Source organism: Nipponia nippon, unplaced genomic scaffold (assembly GCF_047370975.1).
Source record: "Nipponia nippon isolate SJK-2023a ecotype South Korea unplaced genomic scaffold, ASM4737097v1 scaffold_1, whole genome shotgun sequence".
NCBI classification, from domain to species: Eukaryota; Metazoa; Chordata; class Aves; order Pelecaniformes; family Threskiornithidae; genus Nipponia; species Nipponia nippon.
In genome coordinates this window covers 119042983-119058030 of record NW_028262290.1, presented here as the reverse complement: position 1 = coordinate 119058030, position 15048 = coordinate 119042983, and the positions used below count along the sequence as shown (strand labels likewise).

Below are 15048 nucleotides of genomic sequence, written 5' to 3'. Positions count from 1 at the left end.
CACCAGAGCGGTTCTGCTGGTCTCAGCAACGCCTGCATGACATGTTCTGCACTTTGGGCTCATTTCCAAAGCCCCGTGGCAGGGATTCTCACCCCTACCCGCAGCTGGATGCCTTGGCTCTGCCAGTAACTGATGGGATGCTGGAACACCATGCACAGTGCCAGCAGGGAGCAAGTTGCTGGCGCTGGAGGAATGAGACTGACAGCAGCTGAGTGGCTCTTATTTGTAAAATGGAAGTGAAAGGTGCCCAGTCCTGGCGTGAAAAAAAATACGTTTAGACAGAGGAAGGAAGACGAGTCCTTGGACTTGTTCAGCCCCTTTTTATTGCTACAGACACTGCTGGTAGCGTCCTTCAGTGGAAGACCTGTCTGAAGTGGCTGAACTCAAAGTGTACCTTGGCCGGGGCCCAAGCACACAGGGTTCACGTTTAGACCTGGCATCTCTGTGTGCGTTCAGATGACCCAAGGGCCTCCTAGGTCCTTGTGCCTCCACAACGGGCCACAGACACCTTTTCTCAGTGGCCTTCATATATAATTGGTCCCCGCTGCTTAGAAGTATTTTAAAACAGCAGCCCCTCAGAAAAGTTCATCTGCAGCAGTAGGATTTAGGCATGAAGGTAAGTGAAAAAAGACTGGGTTATTTCATGCTCTCACACACACACCCACATGGAGCACGTAGAGGGAGAGTAGTACTCCCGGCGGATCAAACTTGCGTGTTGTACTCAAGGCTGCAGCAGGCTGGGGACCTGCATGGCTGATGGGGACTGTTTCAAGGCCGCTTTTGGAACTGGGGAGTGTGCTGGGCTGGTTGGGGTGAGCACCAGGGTGCAAGTGACGGGATGCCCAAGGACCCATTTAGGGCAAGGGACACTGGGAATAAAAGCCAGCTCTGACAGCCACTGAGCCCAGTCATGATCGTGTGGGAATCCCTTTCCTGTGCTATCAAATCCAAGCGGGTGCCTCACGCACACAAATGCCACTCCCTGGGAAGATGGCCCTGTGGGGAAGGGGTTTCCCAGTTCCAAAACCAAGCTGCAGCCCCAGTGTTATTTCCTCCCTGTGTCAAGTCAGCATGTGAGCCGATAAAAATCCCTGGGCTCACATCCTTCCCAGAAATGCCAGTCAAGACCCAAGCGGCTATTCACCCGAAGTACCAATTTTATAGTTCTGTGTGTGTCTATAATCTATTTACCAGCATTCCTACTTCAGTATGTGCCTGTTAATAAGATTAGTAATTAAAAAGCTTGATAGGAATTGGCAAGCTCCTCCGCCTTTCCCGCCCCGCCAAGCTGGGCTGGCGTGGAGTCTGAGGCAGGGCTGGCAGAGCACCTGCAGGAGCGAAGGCAGGAAGGCTCTGCTGAAACCTCTGCCGGCAAGCAGGCGATGGAGAAATCCCGGCCGCTATGGGACAATCCCCTGCAGTTTGTTTTCGCTTGCATTTCCTACGCTGTGGGGCTGGGAAATGTGTGGAGGTTTCCCTACTTATGTCAGATGTACGGAGGAGGTAAGTGTGGCTTATGTTTCTCACTTCCCTTGAGGAGGAGTGTGGCAAGCTTTAAATCCAAAAGTATATGTTGTCCATGCTAAAGCCCTGTCCACCCAGCAGGGGCCGGGCAGAGCAGGAGGTCAGGCTTTTTGTTGGTGTGCAGTCTCTTCTGTTGCTGCTTTATTTTACACATTCTTTGGCATAAGGCTTTTACCTAACAGCTGCCCCAATACAGCAGCTTTCGTTTCCTAGAAATGCGGTGAAATAGTGGGAAGGCCCATGTTTTGTAAAAAGGATGGCAGCAGAGTGAGAGACGTAGGTCCACATGGTATGAATGTATTACTTTCTTGCCCCATTGAACCACTCTGAAGGCATCAGAAACTAGTTCAGTTCCTTGTTAGTTCCCTTGGAGCATATTGAAAAAGGGAAATGCTTATGCTGATTTAATTTAAAGATCAGCCGTATCATTTCAAGTTGCTGTCATTAAGTCTTGTCTCTCATACAAAGCCTTACTTTAGGAGGTGATAACTTGGCTGCAAATCTGCCTTGAAGTTGGGTGAAACTCCTTAATCAAGAGGAGTTCCACAGCTAAAGCCTCCTGGTAAACTTTGAAAATAGGGAATAAATAGGTTTGGGCTCAAAAAAAAAAAGAAAAAAAAAAAAAAACCTCTTTGAAAGTTTATCACTCTCCTAAGTCCAAACTGGAGAAAGATGATGTCTATATCATACACCAGCCACAGGTGTTCTTCTTTAGAAATCAAGTGTCAGTTAATTAGATTAATTAAATAACAACACTAATAATCTCTTCTAGTATATGCCTACCACTGGTTAATGACCGTGTTTTGAAGAATCCTTATAAAAATGCTCTCTTTATAAGACATCCCAGTTTCATACTGCTTCTTGCACTGCGTCTGTTGTCGTAGTGTTGGCCCCATCTCAGCCGTGCATTAAGTGACGTGTTGAGCATCTGCCTCATTTGCTCCCAGTCTGCTTCTGCCTCTTCTTCCTTCCAGGAGGAAGCACGCTGAGGTGCTTAAGTGCTTTTTGCTTGTTTTGTGCTTGCTTTGTTGGCTTGTAGCTTACTTCTAAATGCACGTGTGGTGGTAGGAGTTGGTTCGTGCTGGTTGTTGAAAAGCCAGCTCAGTGCTGGGACGGCATCGGAGCTGCTCTGTGGGACCAGCTCAGAAAAATCCAGGTAATACACTGGGTGAAATTACAGTAGAAGCTGGATGCTGCAGTGGCTGAAGCTTTCGTAGATGTTTCAGGTAGCAGAACTGATGGGCACGCAGCAGTTCTGGGTGCACACCTCTAGGCAGATGCTTTTGAGGGTAAGGACTTTGTGTCTGACGCTGAACTGTAGCACAAAGCTTAAAATGCAAATGTTTCTGTATGCAATTAAACTGCCCGTGATTAGTTCACTAGCAGCCTGTCTTGGCAGACATCCTGAAGGACAGCAAACCTCAGACACTGGGACCTTTGTGTGGTTTATCCTCTTCTTCTCATCAGCCATCAGTACCATGGCAGATAGTGAAAATTCTCTGAAATGCAACCAAAACTGGAATACTCGATTAACCAGAAAAAAAGAATCAACAAACCCAAGTATTTTCTGAAAAGCGTGTTTTTATAAGAGTAGTTTCTCTACTACTTTTGTCCTCCTTGGTTAAATTTCCCAGGGGAGAGGCAGCTTTTCCTACTGTGAAACTAAAACTCCTGACAGCAGGCTTTGCTTTTCTTTTAATTGTTTTTCACTGCCCTCTTAAAAAGCATTCGGCGGCTTTCCAGGGGTCTGCAAAACCTACGCGGACAAAACATTGTTTCAGGAACTTAAAAGCTGGATAGGCCAGGCACTGGGCTTAGGGGGGATGCCAGCAACTGCTCGTTTGGCATCTTTCTTGGAGCAAAGCACAGAGCCAGTCCCTGTCCTGCCCAGCGATAGAGCGCTTATCGCCAATGATACTCATAAACAGGGTATTTGCAGACTTTACAACTTCCTGCCTTTCTGCCCATCACCGTATTTCTGCCTTCTCGCTCACCTCCAGGCAGCTTGACCCGAACAGAGCAGGGGGGGATGCAAACCTCGTAGGTGCAGTCCGTCTGTGCGCGAGCAGGCTGGGCTGGGCTGAAACGACGTCGGGATGGGTTTACAGCAGAGTGGGTGCTCAGCAGTGCTCGGCCCTGAGCGAGGAAGGCCCTGGGCACCAGGCGGGATGCTGAGCAGAGGCGAGGGTGCCGCTGGCCAAGCCTGGTGCCCCGGCTTGGGGGCAACCGCGGGGGTCTGGCCCAGGGGCTGGTTTTCGCAGGCGGTTGGCACCGTAGGGAGGGTGTAAATGAGCAGGGAGGTCAGTGGAGCTGTGCTGGTTCACAGCAGACAAGGAGCTGGTTCATACAGCTGCCCTGAGTCACTTATATGAGGCATTTTGCCTCTACCCTTTAAGAGAAGTAGCATCAGGAACAAGATCTGCATGCAAACAAGGTGCAGAAGCAAGGGGCAGGGGGCTCAGCCTTGGCACCCCCAGCTGCAGGGGGAACATCGGGGTGAAGAGCAAGCCTGGAGGCACTCCTCCTCCTTGCAAGGCGGCAAAGCCAACGCCAAGCACGTGGCAATGCTGCTGGGAAGGCGGAAAATCCTTCGCAAAGGGCCTAACGCCGATTCCCCCAGCGGTACGGGGCAAAACTCCCCTCAGCAGCTGCTGGGGCAGCTCGCACCCCACCAGGACAGAGCAGCTGCAGGAGCTCTTAAACCTCTGACGGCTCCCTTGTGGCATAGGAAGTTATCTAACAGACTAACAAAGGGGTTGTTAATAACGATAGAGCCAGGAGGTGGGAAATTAATTCCCAGAATAAACCGGATTATTGCTCAGTGTTTATTTCCAGTTCTTTGCCGCAGTCACTGCCCGGAGTTCATTCCTCTGCGGCGCTGCACCGAGCCCATTGCAAGGAATGTTAATGCCACAGATTAAATCCTAAATAAGAGATATTTACGTAAATATTTTTGGCTTGCTGTAAAAAGGGAAGCAGGAAAGGCTTCGCAAAAATCCAGGTTTTGACTCAATCAGCAGCTCTTTCTAAAGCGAGCCCCAAGTCGAGGACAAGGATTTTTTTTTTTTCCCCAGAAAAAATTTAAGCTGAAGCGCATCCTGGTTGCCAGGTGGGAAGGTCCTTTCCCCTCCCTTGCCGCCTGCCTACCTGTTCCTGCTGTTCCTCTTCTGCAGACGCACCCCTGGGGCTCGCCGTGCCAGGGGAGCGGGGAGGAGCAGACGTGGGGTGGGGGGAGGCTGTGTGCCTCTGTCCCGGGGTCTGCTCCCACAGGTGGGACCCCGGGGAGAAAGCCTTCACCCCTTTGCTGGCATCTGGGGGCTCAGCATGGTTTTTTTTTTGTAGTTCTGGGGGTTTTTTTAAAGCCAGGCCAGACTCCAGTACGTTACTTAAAACTCTATTCAACGCAGACATTGCTGTTACTTTTTCATCGAGTGCTTCAACTCTGCTGCAGACTGCTGCACATGAAGTAAATCTTTCCCTCGTCCTCTTTCTTCCATTATCTTTTACAAGGTTTGGCTGGCAGTTAGTTACCCTTTAACAGCCCCAGCACCGAACATTGCTCAAGCCGCCCGCAAAGCACCTGGGCAGCCCCGCCACACCAGGGTGGCAACCGGCACATTTTAACAGCAGAAATCCCAGCGCTGCCAAGTGCCCATGGAAAATTCCCCGGTGCTCCTCGGTGCCCACCGGTATCTGGGATGCCACCTGAAACCCCATGAGATGTCCTTCAGGCTTGTGCTGTGCCCTCAACACACAAGGTGCCCGGACAGGACCCAGCTCCAGCCACCTCCTGGAACACTAATGGGGGGATTTGACCATGAACAGGGCAATGTGGTGTTTATTATGCTGATGATCTTCTGAAAGCCATCTGTTGGGTTTTTCTTGCAGGTGGCTTTTTGATCCCGTATTTTATCATGCTGATTGCTGAGGGGATGCCGCTGCTCTACCTGGAGCTGGCCGTGGGGCAGCGCATGCGTCAGGGCAGCATCGGCGCCTGGAAAATAATAAGTCCCTACCTCTGCGGCGTTGGTATGTTCTCAGTTTGGACCTTTATTTTTTAAGCGCCCGGGAAGATGGGTGATTTTGAATGGAGAGCTCTATATTGCAGAGCAGAAACCAGGCAGGAGCTGGGATTTTACTGAGTCTCGCCAGGCTGAGCGAGGTGGTTATCCAGATGCCCCGTGGCAGGCATTTACGCTGTGCCTCACAGGGCATGGGGGCCAGCGCCTGGCTTGCTGTACCAGGTCCCCAGCCCCGGAGGTGTGAGTCGCCCTGCCCTCAGGCAGATGATTGCCAAAATCACAGTGTGAAGGCCAGTGTGTAACCCAGCCCCTGGGGCTGCTTGCATGGGACTTTGACCCCCAAGAGCATCATCCCAATAAACTCTACATTGAGTGATAAAACGGTGTCTTAATTTCCTGCTCTTGCTGCCTACTGTTTACCAATGTCTGCTCCCAGCTACATTACAATGTTATCAAGTTACCCCAACAGCCCAAACTATTGCTAATTTGCTTACATGCACGTTTTATTTTTAATGCTACATTGAATATTCATCCCCCCCCAGGGGCTGAAGTATAAAATCCAGTGCAGGCTAGCCCTGACAGGAGGAGGAAGAGGCTGCAGCAGCGGGGGCATGCCCTGTGTGTGGGGCTGTGCAGAGGCAAAGCCCCCCCACCCCGCACCAGCTGCAGCGCCTCCCCCCGGGATGTTACGGGGCCCCGGGTGTTTCGGGGTTTCATCACTGACCGAGCGCCTCCCTCCATGCCTGCAGGCGTCGCCAGCGTTGTCGTCTCCTTCTTCCTCTCCATGTACTACAACGTGATAAACGCCTGGGCCTTCTGGTACCTCTTCCACTCCTTCCAGGTGTGTGGGCACCCAGTGGCATGGCTCAGCCCTGCCGCCGCCACGGAGGGTCGCGGTGGCTTTGCTTTGGTGCTGGACATTGCCCAGCACCCAGGGCTTTTCTGGGGGGAAAAATGGGGCAGTGGTGTCCCTCTCTGGGGGGTCCCCAAGGGCTTCGGGGTGTCCTCTCCTCTCCACGAAATGCAGGTCGAGGCCAGCCCCATGATGTCTTGCTTGCATGTGCCTTGGTGGCCATGGCATCCTGCACCCTGGGGGAGATCAGGAGGGTCATGCCCAGGGGGAGGGTCATGCCCAGGGGGAGGGTCATCCCCAGGGAGAGGGTCAGAGAGGCTCGGTCCTCAGGGAGCGAGTCGGTCCTCAGGGAGAGGGTCCTCCCCAGGGAAGACAGGCAGAGCGGGTCTGTCCTTGGGGAGAGGGTCAGAAAGGGTCGTCCCCAGGGGAGAGGTTCAGAAAGGCTCAGTCCTTGGGGAGAAGGTCATCCCCAGGGAGAGAGGGTCAGTCCTCAGGGAGAGGGTCATCCCCAGGGGAGACGGTCAGGACAAAGGGAGAGGGTCTGCCCCAGCCCCAGGCAACACGATGCAGGGACAAGCAAGCCCAGGACAGAAAGCCACCCTCGCCTTCATCCCCCCAGCTCTCCCCACCATGCTGATGGCGGGCGCTCACCCCGCACCCCTCCCCTCTCTCATAGGACCCCCTGCCATGGGCCACCTGCCCCCTGAACAGCAACCGCACCGGCTACGAGGAGGAGTGTGAGAAGACGTCGTCCACCCAATACTTCTGGTACCGGCAGACCCTGAACATCTCCCCGTCGCTGGAGGTCAGCGGGAGCGTGCAGTGGGAGCAGGCGCTCTGCCTGACGCTGGCCTGGCTGGTGGTCTACCTCTGCATCCTCCGCGGCACCGAGTCCACCGGCAAGGTGAGAGGCGGACGCAGCCCTGCCAAGCCCCAGCAGGACGTGGGGAGGATAAACGAGTGCTGAAAAGGCAGCGGCCGTGGCTGTTGTTACTTGGGGTTATAGCATTTCCACGGGAGCAGCCGGCCCCACTGCCTCTGCCGACTTAAGCTGCAACTGAAGAAGGCTCAACCAGAACACTGATATTAAAAAAACCAAACCAAACAAAACAGAAAAGTCCTTTAAATGCAGGCACCTCTGCTGCAAAACCAGCCGCCAGGCTGCTGGCCCTGCAGAAAGCCGCCTGCCACAGCAGAGCCCTGTCAGGAGATGTCTGTTCCTCAGTCTTTGCAAGGAAAAAAAAGATGTCTACTGGGCATTTTTGCTCACTTTTTATTCACAGCAGAAGTTATGAGGAAGCGGGGGAAAAAAAGCAATGTCCTGGCTGAGCCTGCACTAAGAAGCAGGCTGAGGGTTGTAATCCCTAAATCGCATTAGCTGAACGCAGAAAGCCAAGAGACTGTAAACCAAGAATAGCCTCTTAAACTTGCTGCAGCTGGCTGTGTGGGCAAAAAAGAAACAAATAAACAGCCAAGGGGCATTGAAAGTGCATCGTGAAGGTGGGGTCTCATCGGAGGGAGGACGGGGGCTTCCCCTGCATCCCCTGCGCATTGCAAGCAGGGCTGTCCCCCGTGGAAGGTGAAGCTGCTGCATTTCCAGGTGTGTGAGAAGGCAAGGCAGGTACCCGCTCTGACAGCGCAGGCAGGTCCAAACTGGAGGAATATTTGGTAATTGCCCATCTGCTTCTCTTCCCAAGAGCTTGGGAAGGCATGTTTTTTGTGAGTTAGTTTTTGTATAAGTTTCTGGGTGAACCATTGGGGTACCTCCGTTTTTTTTTCTTTTATTTTCCCCTTTTATATTTTCCCCTTTTATATTTTCCCCTTTTATATTTTCCCCTTTTATATTTTCCCCTTTTATATTTTATTTTCCCCTTTTTTTTCCCCCTTTTTTTCCCCCTTTTTTTCCCTTATTTTTTCCTTTTTTCCCCCCCTTTTTTTTCCTTTTTTCCTTCTTCCTATTTTCTTTTTTTCTTTTTTCTTTTCTTTTTTCCTCTTTTTTCTTTCTTTCTTTTTCTTTCTTTCTTTTTCTTTCTTTCTTTTTTCTTTCTTTCTTTTTTCTTTCTTTCTTTTTTCTTTCTTTCTTTTTTCTTTCTTTCTTTTTTCTTTCTTTCTTTTTTCTTTCTTTCTTTTTTCTTTCCTTTCCCAGGGTAACAAATACTTTACATAAAACATTTCCATTATTGTAACTGAGAAAGAGCTGATCTATTACGGCCAGTCTTGTGTATTCTTTAGACCAAGGTATTTCCCCTCCTTCCTCCAGGTGGTCTATGTAACAGCCTCTTTGCCGTACTGCGTTCTCATCATATACCTCATCAGAGGCTTAACACTTCATGGAGCTGTGAACGGGCTCGTCTACATGTTCACACCAAAGGTACAGAAAAATTGTACTGAATTTTTCACGCAATGTTATTAGTTACCAAACGTGTAGGTTTTTAAAAGGTGGCAATACCCCTTTGCCTTGTATTGAATTTTTGCAGCAGTAGCTCAGGTCAGGAAATGCCGGCTGGGAGCGGCTGGAGGCCGTTCTGCCGCGGTGCCTGTAAGCTGCTTGCTTTCTCCTGCAGAAAAAGACCTGCCCATTAACACAACCCATAGCGTATTGCTTCCAGACTGAGCAGTAACCCTGCCCAAAAAACACCCCTGAGCTAAAATGGGTGTGCGAAGGGGCCTGTCCGCACCCCCGTCCTCGCAGGCTGGAAGGGGCAGTGCTGGCCATCGGTGCGCAGCTTCATGCTCCCGCTCTCCCTGTCTGGTTTTGCAGCTGGAGCAGCTGTCGAACCCCAAGACGTGGATCAGCGCCGCCACGCAGATCTTCTTCTCTCTGGGCCTGGGCTTTGGCAGCCTCATTGCGTTCGCCAGCTACAACGAGCCCAGCAACAACTGCGAGAGGCACGCCATCATCGTCTCACTGATCAACAGCGCCACGTCCATATTTGCCAGCATCGTGACTTTCTCCATCTACGGCTTCAAGGCGACATTTAACTACGAAAGCTGTATAAACAAGTAAGAGGCTGGTATTATTTCACTTGTTTTCCACCGTAAGCCGTTCTGGGGAAGGTAAGGGGGGGAGGTAAATAAATAACAGCACACGGTGCTGCCAGCGCTGCCCCAAGTTCAGCCCTGATACTGCTCTGATAAAGCTAATAGTGTTATTTAAAGTGATGAAGGCTGAGATTAAAGGTCAGAGCTGGTGTGCTTTTTGACATCTGGGTGCTGCTACCAGGCACAGGCCGGGTCGAGAAGGTGAGTTTGCCTGGGTGAGTGACAGCGGCACTTTCCCCTGCACCCGGTCCCAGCACATGCTTTGGGGGGGGTGGGAAGGCTGATTAATAAAATGAAATGGTGCTCAGATCCTGCCCTTTAAGGCTAAACCCTGGGCCGGGAGCTCAGCTGCCTCAGCGGTGGTGCTCTGGAGGTGTCCAGCAGCCTGCAGGAGCGTGCCCTGGGACAGCAAGCTTGCATGCAGTCCCTGGCACAGGGCCCATGGCAGTTACACTTTTACTCATATTTTTACAGCTTTCAATCTGTCTGCGGATCAGAGGGGAAACCAAGCTGCTAGTCCCTGCTCCTTGCCAAAAGGCTTCTTAAATTGGTAGGGTGTGGACGTGGGACCAGAGGGCAAAGGGGAAGAGATAGCAGCTGGCACTGGCCAGCACCCAAAATACCAGCCAGCTCCCTCCCAGGTGCCTGAAAGTGGCAACCTGGGTGTAGGAGCTGCTCCCTCCGAAGCAGAGATGAGCATGAGGCTGCTGTCATCCCAACACCATGCTGGAAGTGCCACGGCCACAGCTCCCACCTGGCGAGACCGGAGCCCTGGGGCTGGCAGAGCATCCCTGCCTGGGGGCTGAAGGAGAAGGGGGTGGGGTATGAAACCTTGGCCTGAAAGACATTCAATGCCAATAATCTTTCCCAGGGTGATCCTGCTGCTGATGAATGCTTTCGACCTGGAGGAAGGCTCTTTAACAGCAGACAACCTCAACGAGATGAAAGACTACCTCATGGCCACCCACCCGCAGGAATACGTGCAATTATTGCCGCAGCTTAAAAACTGCAGCTTGGAAGCTGAACTAGACACGGTGAGTTGCTGCTTTGTGCTGGTGCCTGGGCTTCACTCGTGCCTTTCCTCCCACCGAGCCCAGGCAGCCCCTCAGCCCCACGCGAGCACATCCGCACCCCCAGGAGCCGCCTGGCTGGGGGCCGTGGTGGGGCTCATTTCTGCACCGCGGGATGGGGTGGGGGGCACTGGCTCAGCCCAGCCAGGGGCTCGCTGGGCTCGTTAGCACCTGAGCCCGGTGGTGACGCAGCCCGACTGCTGGCTCCAGCTGCGGGACAGGGCAGGTCCCAAAGGCACGGGGCAAATGTTTTCACTACGAGCAGGACTGTGCCAGTTTCTATCCAGTTTGGATGAATCGGTGAAGATCTCATCTGCCTCCGCTGTGCAGAACCACCACCACGGGTGTATTTTGTCGTTAGTGGAGGATCAGTCTCATACGTCCCTATTCTTATGACCCTTATCGAGCTGAGGAGCTGCCCGTAACTCACTTCTTCCCCCCTTCTCGCCGGCAGGCCGTCCAGGGGACGGGACTGGCATTTATAGTCTATTCTGAAGCGATCAAAAACATGGAGGTGCCCCAGCTGTACTCCGTGCTCTACTTTGTCATGCTGCTGATGCTGGGCATCGGCAGCATGCTGGGAAACACTGCCGCTATCCTCACGCCGCTGACGGACAGCAGGGTCATCGCCACCCGTTTCCCCAAGGAGGTGATCTCAGGTAAGCCCCTGCCGTGAGCAGCATAGCCCGTGCAAGGAGAGAGCATGTGCGTGCAAAAGCTTTGGTGTCCCACAGGCGCCGAGGGTCCCTCTTTGACTGCAGGTGAAGCAGAGAATATCAAATATGCTGCCGGAAGAGTTTGCCTGCCCTTGGGAAATCCTGCCCAGCCTGTACAACGCTTTCCCTCGGGGGCTCTCAAAGCACAGGTGCAATCGTGGCTGTGTATTTGCAGGCTTCCCAACACACCCCAGCTCCTTCAGACTGGTGCCTACTGACCGGTGACACTCAAAGGGCCAGGAGAGACACGTCAAGACACCTGCAGTGAGTGGCTCTTCAGTCACATCACTGGTATCCCAACTGCGAACCAGCTCAGTCTTTGGTCAGAAGTGATACGTCCTCCCATTCGGGCACGGAAATCAGTTGTCCCACCTTAAAACCTCTTTCAGCTGGATGCCCAGCAGTAACAGCCGATGCCGTGCACACAGGCGACAAGGCTATAGCTAGGGCTCACCTGTCTTTGCTGTGCTGATGTGCTGCGACTGTGCAGGTGTAAGGAGCAGCAGTTTAAGGGTACGCCAGCACATTCACTCACACACATGGAGCCAGGTCTTTTCCAAAGGGCAAAAAAATTATCTTTCTTCTCCGAGAAAGCTGCCCCCCGACAGAAATCAGTAGAAATCCCACCAGCTTTTTAGGCACGAGAAGTACGACATTTCCCCCACGCACTTAGCGTTCCAGGTGTAACGGCAGGGTCCCTGTTTTATCCACGCAGGTGTTGTGTGCTTCATTAACTGCGTGATTGGCCTAATCTTCACCATGGAGTCTGGAAGTTATTGGTTTGACATATTCAACGACTACGCAGCCACCCTCTCGCTGCTGCTCATCGTGCTGGTAGAAACCATCGCTGTCTGTTATATCTACGGGATAAGAAGGTAAAAGCTTGAACCCTCCTTTCTTCACAGTGGGAGAGCAGGGGGGTGACCACTGGCCAAGGCAGGCAGGGCCAAGAATAAACCCACCACCTCGGGCTAAATTTTTCTCCTACGCTATGGTGTCAGCAAGGCAATGGGGTCTCCCCGGCTCTGCAGACCCCTTCCAGGGCCTCGGGTTCAGGGCTGCGTGGGGGCCAGGCTGGGCTGACGCCTGCTCTGCAGGCAGGGGAGTGCCAGCGAGCCGTACACGCTGCTCCCCGCTCTTCTTGTCTCTGGTCTCAAGAGCACCTTCTGCCGAAACGCCGCTTCTCCTTTCACAGCAATTCAGCGCGAGCGCAGCAGCGCCAGTACCTCTGGTCTCAAACCGCGCATATCGCTGTTCTCCCAGGTCACCCCTTGTGGGCAAAAGCAAGATTCGGCATCAGGAAAGGTTTTACGCAGCAGAGATGTCTGCGCTCAGGGCACCTCAAGGAAAAGGCTTTAGTATTTGCTTTGCTGCTATGCTAGCACAGTACAGGTACAGGCACAGGCACCTACCGGGTATTTGGTCCTCGAGGAGCTCAAAGCCTTCACGTCAGATCCGGGTTTCCTGCATGACTTTAGGTACCATCCCCAGCGTTGGTACTTCCCCAACGACAGTCGAACAACAGCGGTGAGAACAACTCAACTACACAAAACCGAGCAGTTTTTTCTCCACATTACTTAAGCATAATCACTTTTCTCCATCAGTAACAGTCAGAACTTACTTACACTCCAGGAAGAATTTTGTTGGGACTTTTTCTGCTGTACATACTCCTACCTACTCCTCTGCAGTTTGGGACCCTTTCTGAAACCCTGCTATCTTTTTTATTTCAACCTCACTATACAATCCTGGTGAGCCAGCTCTTCAGACGATACCTCTCTGCTCATTACTCTTCTGGTCAACTATACTCCCCCTTCCCATCTTGCATATTTAATTCTGTAGGTGGTTTTGAAGTAACTCAGATCAAGGTATCGATTGAACATATGCAGCTGTTCTCAAAAATAAGTTTGGTTTTTTTTTTAAACACAGATTTGAGAAAGATCTTCACAACATGATTGGACGCAAGCCAAACTGGTACTGGAAAATCATGTGGGCTTTTGCTAGTCCTTTGCTAATTATAAGCCTATTTCTGTTTTACCTCACCGACTATATCCTCACAGGAACTCTGCAATACCAAGCATGGGACGCCACACAGGTAAAATAGTTCTAGTTTGGGGGTTGTTTTTTTTTTAAAACTTTCCTTAATTCCTGCAAGGACACAGCCTTCCTTCCCAAATACATCGGTCCACAAAACTGCCTTCCAAAAGCTTGCGGCTGAAGTTGGGGCAACCCCTGAATTTTGCGGAAAGGGAAAACTTGACCCAGTGACAACAATGCCATGGCTCTGTAAAATGGGAGTAATTTCCCACTACAATTCTTAATTGACTCCCTCAAACAGTAAAATTTTATTCATATTGATTGAAGACCCACATACCGTCTTAAAAAAATACTCTTTGAACAGAAAAATTCCTTTCCAAGTGTAGCCTTTTGAACAAAATTAGTGGTATTAGAACAGAACTGAGCTGCTGGAATAGTTTTCACAAACCACTCTGGTTTTCATGATTTCCACATACATTTTTCTTCATGGCCAAAATGCTTTTGTACAAATGCCGAACTGTGTGTTTATCACAGAGGAATTACTACTGGGTAAGTAATCACTGGTTTCATAACCTTTTGTGGAAATGTTCCTAGCACGCAGAAACAAATTACGCCCGGTGTTTTCACGTCTTCACCAATTTGGGGCCGGCGGCGGGCCTGTCCTGCTGACCGGGTGTCAGCGGGAGCCCACAGGCTCCAGGAGAGGAAGGCAGAGACCTGACAGAGGTCAGGGCCGAGCCATCTCATTAAGAAACGTGAATCGAGCCAAAATCTGCTCTTTACCAAAGCTGGCAGAAGTTTTCCCCAATATTTTTGTCAGCAGCTCTGTTCTTGTCCATTTTAAGCTTGGAGGAAGCAAAGCGCTGAGGGCCGTCACGGGCTGCTGCAGCCTGCGAGTGCTTCTCAGGTGTCCTGTTCAAATACACGGCCCCAGGACCCTGAAAACCAGAGATCCCTCAGCTCCGACGCTGCTTCTCTCTCTTGCAGGGGCAGCTGGTGACCAAGGACTACCCAGGCTATGCCCTGGCGGTGATCGGGCTGCTGGTGGCAGCATCCATCATGTGCATACCCCTGGGGGCACTCCTCACTTTTATACGGAAGAGACTGAAGAGGGAAAGCATTTCAACCGTCGCGTGAACGCTGACAGCCGGATTTGGGAAGACCTTACCCCCATCGCCAGTGACCGGGCACTTCTGGAAGACAGCAGCAACCATTACTTGTAGCAGCTATTTATAGGGTGCTATAGTGACCAAAAAGTGCTCTTAGGAGGTTCCACAACGGTTTGGGGAAAAAAAAAAAAAAAAAAAAAAAAAAAAAAGCTCTTCTGTAACAGGATGAAGCTTTAAAATGTCCTCTGTAAGAGAGGGGAAAAACAGAAGAGCAGCTCACAAAATGCTAGCTAGCACACATTAACCAGCGTATCCACCCATTACACGAGGTAATTCTCTTCCACTCTGTTGTAGCACTGCCTGTGTGGAAATGTGAGCAACCAACTAAGCATGTTCCTGCGCCAAAGTACCGGCCAATACCCTTACCGTTCAAGAAAGCCGCGCTTAAGCACGCGCGTTATTTGAAATGACATCTGTATTTCATCAGCGGATGGAACTGTTGACGCCTGGCAGTGCGAATGCGCTAATCCCTTCCTGCAAGGGAAAAGGCAGTAGGATGGTATGCGAGAGAGATGCGGCCAACGCTGCCGCTCTTACACCTGTGTCCAGCAAAGCAGTTTATATAGGAGCTGCAGAAGTTCTCTCACCTCCAGAAGTAAACTTCCAATTCCAGCATGT

General features: G+C 51.6%; 1 protein-coding gene across 1 annotated transcript; it reads left to right on the top strand.

Moving 5' to 3' along the window:
• Positions 1-1309: 1309 nt before the first annotated feature.
• Positions 1310-15027, top strand: SLC6A20 (solute carrier family 6 member 20). Its single transcript, XM_009464469.2, has 11 exons — positions 1310-1503; positions 5413-5553; positions 6296-6387; positions 7076-7303; positions 8660-8770; positions 9161-9402; positions 10313-10475; positions 10966-11170; positions 11943-12102; positions 13154-13319; positions 14249-15027. The coding sequence occupies exons 1-11, from the start codon at positions 1383-1385 to the stop codon at positions 14396-14398; spliced, it is 1779 nt and encodes a 592-aa protein (XP_009462744.1). The 5' UTR covers positions 1310-1382; the 3' UTR covers positions 14399-15027.
• The last annotated feature ends 21 nt before the right edge of the window (positions 15028-15048 follow it).

Excerpts from the sequence above, each read along its gene's own strand:
- SLC6A20 (XM_009464469.2), top strand. The coding sequence starts at position 1,383 with ATGGAGAAATCCCGGCCGCTATGGGACAATCCCCTGCAGTTTGTTTTC. Across the intron at positions 1,504-5,412 it reads ATGTCAGATGTACGGAGGAG|GTGGCTTTTTGATCCCGTAT; the intron begins GTAAGTGTGGCT and ends TTTTTCTTGCAG. Across the intron at positions 6,388-7,075 it reads ACCTCTTCCACTCCTTCCAG|GACCCCCTGCCATGGGCCAC; the intron begins GTGTGTGGGCAC and ends CCTCTCTCATAG.